This window comes from Micropterus salmoides, unplaced genomic scaffold (genome assembly GCF_014851395.1).
Source record: "Micropterus salmoides isolate LMB-PRFRI ecotype aquatic unplaced genomic scaffold, ASM1485139v1 Ms_hic_scaffold_9, whole genome shotgun sequence".
Lineage (NCBI taxonomy): Eukaryota > Metazoa > Chordata > Actinopteri > Centrarchiformes > Centrarchidae > Micropterus > Micropterus salmoides.
Window position 1 is genome coordinate 916,814 of NW_024044681.1, and position 9,145 is coordinate 925,958.

A 9,145-nucleotide genomic window follows, 5' to 3' on the forward strand; every position below is an offset into this window, starting at 1 on the left:
CGTCAGTCCACCGTAAGACAAAGTGTCCATAAATAGAGAAAGTTCAGCACTGTTGCTCCTCTCCCTGGAAGTGACCGTTCTGCAAAGATGACTGCACGAGCACAGAGCAGAATGCTCAGTGAGGTTAAAAAGGATACTCGAGTGTCAGCTGACACTCTTCCAGAAGACTTTGGAACATGCTAACATCTCTGTTGATGACTCTACGATCCACCGCGCAGGAAGCCACTGCTACCCAAAACAAACATTACTGCACTTGTGAGGTTTACAAAAGAGCACCTGGATGTTCCACAGCACTACTGGCAAAATACTGTGTGGACATGAAACCAAAGTTGAGTTGTTTGGAAGGAACACACAACCCCATGTGTGGAGGAAAAAAGGCACAGCACACCAACATCAAAACCTCATCCCAACTGTGAAGTATGGTGGAGGGGGAATCATGGTTTGGGGCTGCTTCACTGCCTCAGGGCCTGGAAAGGTTGCTATCATCGACAGAAAAATTAATTCCAGTCAAAGTTCTGACCTCAACGCGATTGAGATGCTGTGGCATGACCTTGAGAGAGCGACCAGACATCCCAAGAACATTGCTGAACTGAAACAGTTTTGTAAGGAGGAATGGTCCAAAATTTCTCCTGATCGTTATTCAGGTCTGATCTGCAAATACAGGAAACATTTTGTTGAGGTTATTGCTGCCAAAGGAAGGTCAACCAGTAATTAAATTCAAGGATTCAAATACTTTTTCCACCTTGTACTGTGAATGTTTCCATGGTGTGTTCAATAAAAACAAACAATAGTTTGTGTGGTATTAGTTCAAGCAGACGGTGTTTGTCTATTGTTGTAACTTAGATGAAGATCAGATCACATTTTATTACCAGTTTATGCAGAAATCCAGGTAATTCAAAAGGGTTCACATACTTTACGGCTAGAAACCGGACTTTCACCCAGGAAACTGGCAGTGGTTTCCCGTGTGAAATAAAAATAGTTTTTATTAACATTACATAAGTTACGAAATGTAAATAATGTTATTTTAACCCAAACCATGATGTTTTCCTAAACCTAACCAAGTAGATTTGGTGCCTAACCAAATTACGACCTTTCACAGTGCAAACAACTAGTTTTATTTTGAAAGTGTAACCAGATGTAGCATATTTATTGTTGCTAACTTTAGCATGGAGCCCTAAATGTCAATAAAAGACACTAAAGGCGTACCCAGAGTATTAAAAAGTCATTCCAAAGGGGTCTTGACCAAGTGTCCATTTGAGACGAGTTGGAAGTGAGATGTGTTGTTTGGGCCATTATAGAAGCAAAACTTTCAACAATTAACTAAGGTAAATGAAATAAGTGTCCACATACATTTGGCCATATTGTGTGTAAGTTTGATTTAAACAATAGATGTACAGAGCCTCGTTCTCTCTCTAATGTCTCATTTCTTTTTGTCTGCGTTCACTAACATCATCATTTTCATATGTTACCATATTATAGTCGAAACCACTAAACATCAGCCTTCATGAAACCTTTTGACATTTGTTAAGAAGCTTTTAGAAAATCTTATTCACCACTAAAAAACTCCAGACTGGAGGTTCTTATTGTAATAGTAAGTATGTAAATAAGTATTTTAAAGGGCAAAACAATGGAAAATTAAGCTTTTATTTGGTGCTGATTTTTACTTTCATACAAACAAGCAATGACATCAATAAAAATAACTTATGTTAAATTAATCATAAATAAAATACATTAATTATGGCAAAAATACTTAAGTTAAGTGACTGAAAATGAGAAATGACTTAAATTAACAAAATAAATATGCTGAACTGTAAAAGTGTGATTGAACATGGAAGGTGTTGTTGTAGGAACCTCTAACAACTTAAGTTATAAATAAAAACACAAAATATGAAAAACAAAATCTACGGTTTTAAATCAAGATACAACATTATTAGATTATGCAAATGAGAGGAAGAGCAATTTCCAGCACCTCTTTCTTTTTTTTTCCTTTTTTTTTGCATAGCTATTGATAATCGCAATGTTTTGTCATCATTCAGCAGAAGAAGAGTGGGCGGGTTTACATCTGTGGGAGATCACAGCTGCTTCCTGGTAGATCTCTTTGTACTCAGCCAGAGCCTTTTTCTGAACCTCGGGATCGTCCACCTGCAGAGAGAGAGAGAAAGAAAAGAGTTAATTTCATGTAGAAAACTGAAGAACAGGTAAGAGCCAGGGCCACCACCTTGTATTCCATTTATTCAGTAAACTGTAAAATTATACTTTCTGCACATTGTATTTCCAAAGTTATAAAGTTTATATGATTAAAAGGCTTCGCCACGCTGCCAAGAATAAAGTGCTAGGGGAAGAAAAGCTGAAGCCTTTATTTAATTCATTATTTCAATAGACAAGAATAAGTCAAACTTAAACACATTGAGTCTAAAACCAGAGATGAAGGTTTGGTTTCAGAAGTGGGGAGTTAATATCTATCACTATAATGTCATTTCAATGGGAATTTGATGCATCGGGAAACAAATGTTAACATTGCCAAAGCAAATGTGAAATAAAAATATGTAAACAAACAGAAGAAGTGTGCTATTAAAAAAATAAATAAACAGATCTCTACCTCTCTCTATATATACATATACATATAAATGAAACAACACATATATTACTCAGTGTAGTTTATTCTGACTCAGTCCCACATACACTGTCCTGCTGCTCCAAATACTCTCTAGAGTACCACATGTGGATTCATCCGCAGCTGAAAATAGTCCCCAACAAACACACTATTTCCTCCTGTTACGGTGCGTTCCATTTACCTCGGAAGTTGGAGGTCGGAGCCGGGAATGACGTCACACCCGAGTTGACGGCGTTCCAGTTAACAAGTCGGGAAACCTCGCTCAGCCGGCCGTTGTATACAACTAGCCAGGTTAAAGTGCATTGTGCGGTATTTATGCAAACTAAACACTGTTGCAACACGTCCACCGACAGCATAGACAATTTCTATGAGACACAAGTACACAGTACAAGTGCTGATAAACAGTCTAAACTACAGTTTTCACTAACTGTTGATACTCGGTCTAGTGCGGTTCTCCCGACTTTCTAAGTAAGCGTTCCCTTTCAAATTTCCAACTTTGAACTCGGTAATTCTGACTTCCCATGTCAAATGGAACTCAACATTAGGGACCACCTGTTTAAATAAATTACTGGGCCTTTTTATACTGTATATATGAGAGGTGTTATTAAAAAGTGCATCTTGGGCTGAGAGTCACAGACAGGAGGAGTTGAGAGTATTTATAGATGGACTAACACAACTAATCGTTGTTGTTTTTTTTAAGAAAAGACAATATGTAGCTGTCAAACATGAAATTGTTGTATGGGAAACTTAAACTTCAAAACCACAGAGACACAATTACTAAACCCACTCAAAAGAACAAAAACGTCAATGGCAGCTTCAGATTCTTCAGAAAAAACAACAGAAACAAAACCTAAGTGCTCTTATCAGTCAAAAGATTACATTATGACTGAAAGTGGGTGGAGCCAACTCTCGCCTGACTTGTTTAGTTTCTTGTTTAGTTTTCTGAAATTCTTTTTCTTAGTTTTTTAAGAGTTGCCTGTTTTTACTAAGTATGTGTATGTAGTTAAAATAGGACACTGAGGAAAAGTTCTCAGTTTTGTTTGTTTATTTTTATTGAATTTGGGGTTTTAGAAAGAGAGAAGTTTCTGTCATCAGAATCTGGAAAGCCTTGGAAGCAGTGGTGTCAGATACAGCTGACTGACCCTGATGGCCCTGTGTTAATTCAGTGAGACAGACAGACAGGCAGACAGACAGACAGACAAGCAGGTGTCGCTCACATCTATTTTGTACAGCTCGCTCAGCACATCCTCTTTGTTTTGGTTCAGGTGGCCCAGTTCGCTCTTCAGCTGCTCCATGTTGTGCTTGAGCTTGTTCAGAGCCTTTTGCAGCTCCTGCTTTTCAGTAACAGGCACACTGGCCAGCAGAACCGGCTTCCCGTCGTGCTCATTGTGGCTGTGCTTCAGGATGCTGGAGAAGATGCGCGTGTAGATGTCCAGAGTGACATTCATCACCTGTATATCTACTTTTCTCTGTGGAGGAGAGGAAGAAATGTACCAGGGATTGAAGTATAATAATGATAAAAAAAAGTATTTTAATTTTAATATGTCAGACATTTAACAACTGCAACAACCTATCTTTGGCCTCGATACGAGCCAAATGTTATTTTATTTTGTCCACCATGACGATGTTTCTAAATCTTAGGAGATACCGTTCAACTTTTAGTAGATATTACTTTAATATCTCTGAGTCTACACTCCCATTGTAGGCAGTGTCTAATCATTTTTGTGTCTGGATTAGACACAAACGGACATTCCTGTCTGATTATTCACATAGAGTTTCTCAAAAGATTGTCCAGAAACAATTGTTCACTTTATTTAAAATTTGCTTGTACGTATCGTTGCTGTCCTGAAAACACAATGCGTCTGAAGATATTAATTTTGTGAGTGTGCAAGTTTTATGTACCTGGCAAGAGGTGTTGATGCTCCTGGTGACATGACTGAAGAGAGGAGCCCTGCCAATCTCCGGCTCCATCAACTTCTGAAACACACACGCAAAACAAACACATCTGAATACTTTTCTTTCTGTTGAAATGTCAACTAGTACAACATAAACACTCAGAGATACAAACTGTGTTGTCTCAGTGTCTGTCTGTAGTCTTGAGTATGGAAAACTTGGACAATTTGATTTAGCTTGATTTAGGCATTTAGCATGTTATATGTTATGTATCTACACTATGCAGCAACGTGAGGGTTTAAAAAGTATTCAAACCAATGTATTATAATGGCACCAGTATCCAAAGATTTGGACACCTAATGTGATTTAACATTTAGCACCCACCTCTGTGATAAGTTTAGTATTATTAGAATAAACAGTTTTTTAAAAGTTTTATAAAGAGTTTTAAAAAAGAGACTTTTTATTACAGATAACTCTAATTAGTGTAGTCAGTATCTTTAAACGAGACAAAACAAGGTAGATTGCTGCGCTATAATCAAGAAAATCTAAAAAGACGCTGCCACTCTGAAAAGCAAAATACCTTCTGGTGTCATTTAGTAACTTTTGTGTTTCTGTACAAAGGTGGTTCATCTGCATAAACTTCTGTAACGCGAGTTCAAAGTGCTGGAAAAAGGCGAAACGCAGACTAAACCACAGTAAGATTATTTCAGATTAGATTTAAACATAATGCGTTTGATAGTTTAATAGTTTCCACCAGGTCTCTGATGGCTGATATAAAGGTGGAAACGCTGGGATGTTTACATGATAAAATATGTTGTAATGAGCAGGGATAAATGTCCTTGCAGTAATGTTACAGTGACTCATGTATAATTTGGTCACTCTGTGCTGTGACACTGTCAGTTTCTATGTGAATAATATAGGAATATTACAGAAACTTTATATTCAGTTGCATCTCCAGAAGCTTAAAGTCATTAATTGTGTTGTGCCATCATTAAAAGCATAGATATGAAAGTAAACGCAAGTATTGCTGCAGAGGCTGATTTAAATCCAACTTGAATCTGTCATTTGCGGTAGATAATTTCAACATCGCTGTAAAACTTCTCTGTAATCCTAAAAGTCAGTTTCCTAAAATAAACCTTAACTTTAGCAGTTAAAACGTGGCGGCTGTGGCTCAGGAGGTAGAGCGGGTTGGCAGTTAATCGGAAGGTCGACGGTTCAATCCTGGCATGTCGAAGTGCCCTTGGGCAAGATACTGAACCCCCAAATTGCCCCTGACGGCTGTTCCGCCAGTGTAGGAATGTGTGTGAATGTTAGTTTCTGTTTGAGCACTTAGGCTCAGTGTATGAGTGTGTGTGTGAATGGTAGTGTAAAGCGCTTTGAGTGGTTAGAAAGACGCTATACAAGTACAGAGCATTTACATTTGAACACAGGCAGATGTTACGCTGTGTGAGAAACTACAGATGATCTAAAATTGAGCCCTGAGGGACCCCATAGGTAAACTCACCAGCACATTTGCGATTAACGTGTGGGGTTGTTTCAGCTCCTCAGGGACGTGATCGGCAGGTCTCCCAAACGCCAAAGCAACTCCCAGTAGAACCAGTAGACCGACTGAACCACAGCAAGAAGACATATTGAACAGCGAACTTTAATACGCACTCCTGTAGACAGTACTGTAATAAAAACGATCCTCAAAGAAAGGCTGAGTAATTTCAGAGTCTGATGAAGTGTTGTCTGATCTCTGATCTCTCTGTTGACCTGTGGGTCTATATATATAGCTGTCTGTGTACCTGTCACCCTCCATTGTGTGTCTGTGAGTGATGTGTGTGGTTGTGTATGTCTGTGGTCTGTGGGCTTTCAGAAGCAGCACCAGAAACGCAGAATTGACAACAGTTTTCCTCTAATACTCACTCTGCTGCTGCTAAACACACACAAACAGGAGACTCCCTGGTCAGGTTTCCATTCAATTCCATCCGCATATGCATGCACAGAGTAAGGGGACTCCCTGGTCTGAGTGGTTCAACTGGAGAAAGACCAGGTAATCACAAGGTAAAACTGCATGCATAGCAGTGAATATCATGACAATCTAAGGTTAACCAGTTGTGCCAGTAAAGTCACTGATGTGTGTGTGTGTGTGTGGTTCCAAGAGTGCTTAAAACCTCATGTAAGCTTTATGAAACTATACATGCCTATCTGCAATTCGTATGCACGCTTATGTGCATGTTCACTTGTTCAGGGTGTCTGCAAGTATGCCAAATAAATGTCTAACAGTTTTTCATTTAATTTATTTATTTGCCCAGGATCATAATCACAAAGACAAAATTACAGGATAATAACAAAAACATCAAATATTAGTTAAGCAAACGAAAAAACATTCTTCAAAAAGACACCCGGTTTGCCAATTACGTTTGGCTTATCTGATTGCAGCAACACAATAAACTTATGCTTATATAGTACTTTGGCAAATACCTTACAAGCAAGAATGAAATCATACATCTACATTAAGAAGCATATTTATGCCCCTCTCACTTCAACTTTAATGTTTTTATTACTTTTATTTTCTATTGTTCAAATGTGACTTAAACGATTAGTTGCTTGTCTGAAAAATAATCAGCAAATAATCTGATAATCAATTTATTGCATATGTAATATGTTTTTTAAGCAAAACTGCTTCTCCAATGTGAAGATTTGCTGCCTTTCTCTGTTTTTGTATTATAAACTGAATATTTTTTGGACTGTCGGTCAAACAAGACAAGAAAAACAAGAAATTTAAAATGTCTGGGAAATTGTGACATTTTATTCAACAAATCATTAACTGATTAAAAGAGCAAATAATTGGCAGATTACTCAGGATTAGCTCAAGCCTTCCAAGCCTTTCCTTACCAAGTGCAGTTCAAAGCATTGGATGCAGTGGTGTAAAGCACGCCGCCACTGGATGCTAAATATCTCTGTCTGACAATCTGCTGGACGAGTGTGGGTTTGGCGGTTGCCAAAGGAGAACAGTACTTGCCTAACTGCATTGTGCCAAGTATAAAGTTTGGTGGTGGTGGGCAGTTATGGATATTATATTGCATTTCTGTCAATAGATTCTCCTAAATATTACACACTGGACCTTTAAATAAAAGTAAAAATACCCCAAAATGAATATACTCCAATAGAAGTGAAAGTCCACATAACATACTAAAATTATCAAAAGTAAAAGTATTCATGGCTCCTGTATTATTACCATTTTTATCATGTATTATAAGGTTGTTATTACTACTGCATGCAATAGTGTATGCATCAATTAAATGTGAAGCTTATTTTCCACCAGCTGTTCTTTAAATGTCTTATCATTAGTTTTAGGTATACTAAGCTGCAGAGACCCCTCACAACGTCATGCTCCACCATTTTAAAAAAAGTGTATCACAACATCAAAAATTTTATTTTGCGTAGTTATTCAAACAGTCATCTCTATACCACAAATGGAGACGGAAGACGCAGCCCACCATGTGAATGTTGTAAAATGTCAACGAGGCCACAGTTAACTTTCACTCTGAAAGTGTGTGGACCCCCTAAGCTGTGGTTTTTACGTGTTAGTAGTAGAGCGTCACGAGAAAACCTGTACTTACAGTTCTGTTTCCACTCCTCTTAGATAAACATTTAATGTATGGTGTATATCACTTTCTTTTATGTGAAGATCTTACTTTCATCACCATACTATCATCACTCTCTTGTTGTCTCGCTGTTTTCCCAGAGGCAAATTCAAAACATGCACTGCAAAATTATTTCCGAGTAGCACCGACTTATTATTAATTCACAAGCATGGTTAAAGAGGGATGAAAAAAAGTGTTGATTTCCTACCTTTGAAGCAGCCAGTCTGCACATGTCTGCATATGTGTCCATTCAGTTATATTGATTATGCACATTACATTAGTCTGTAAGGGTCCACCAATCAAAAGAAGCTATATAGTTATAAAAGATGAAATAACTACGGAAATCTTCAGCTTTCATTGTTTTTAAGGTATGCTCTCTCTCTCTCTCTCTCTTGGCCTAGATGGGCTGTATTTTAGAGCTAGACCAAATGATTCATAATTGATTTGTTATCTGATTTGTTACCTCATTTTTATACACGTAATATTCACACTGGTAGAAATAAAAACTTTGATAGTAACCTATTTCCCATCTTTGGTGAGCAAGAGATCGGTGGGAAATAAATTAAACGCCTGTCCCATAGAGACGCTCGCCCCAAACATAGGCAGGGTGAGTTTAGTGAAGCAAATAAAAGGCCAGCTTTTAAAACTGGTTTTATGACATGGGGATTTGTGTCTTGTGTTCTGTAATTAGCATTGGTTGATTAGCATGGTGGAACTGCAATTTCCATGATTTTACTTATATATTGAACCTTGAAAAATGAAACTGAAAAATAAATATATCTGTTTGCATCCCGGTGGAATGTAGTTAAATACATGTAAAAGCAATTTCATGGTTTTGGTTTATGTTGAAAGAAGCCTTCCTTCTGTTGGATTGTCTGCCCTGCACTGATTAGATTCACCTGAGATTTCACGGACTTTTGCCTCCTCCCTTCTGGTTTTGACGTTTGACGCCAACACCATCCCATAAACCTGTGAACCTTTCTGATTTGATCGTTAGACACTGCTG

At 37.9% G+C, this 9,145-nt stretch overlaps 1 protein-coding gene across 1 annotated transcript; it reads right to left on the reverse strand.

Moving 5' to 3' along the window:
* Positions 1-1,630: 1,630 nt before the first annotated feature.
* LOC119895893 (interferon gamma 1-like) lies at positions 1,631-6,233 on the reverse strand. The gene is made up of 4 exons (XM_038709291.1): positions 6,012-6,233; positions 4,517-4,591; positions 3,832-4,083; positions 1,631-2,142 (listed from the first exon to the last, which is right to left on the reverse strand). Exons 1-4 carry the CDS (start codon positions 6,135-6,137, stop codon positions 2,029-2,031), a joined length of 567 nt encoding a protein of 188 aa, XP_038565219.1. The 5' UTR covers positions 6,138-6,233; the 3' UTR covers positions 1,631-2,028.
* Positions 6,234-9,145: the final 2,912 nt, after the last annotated feature.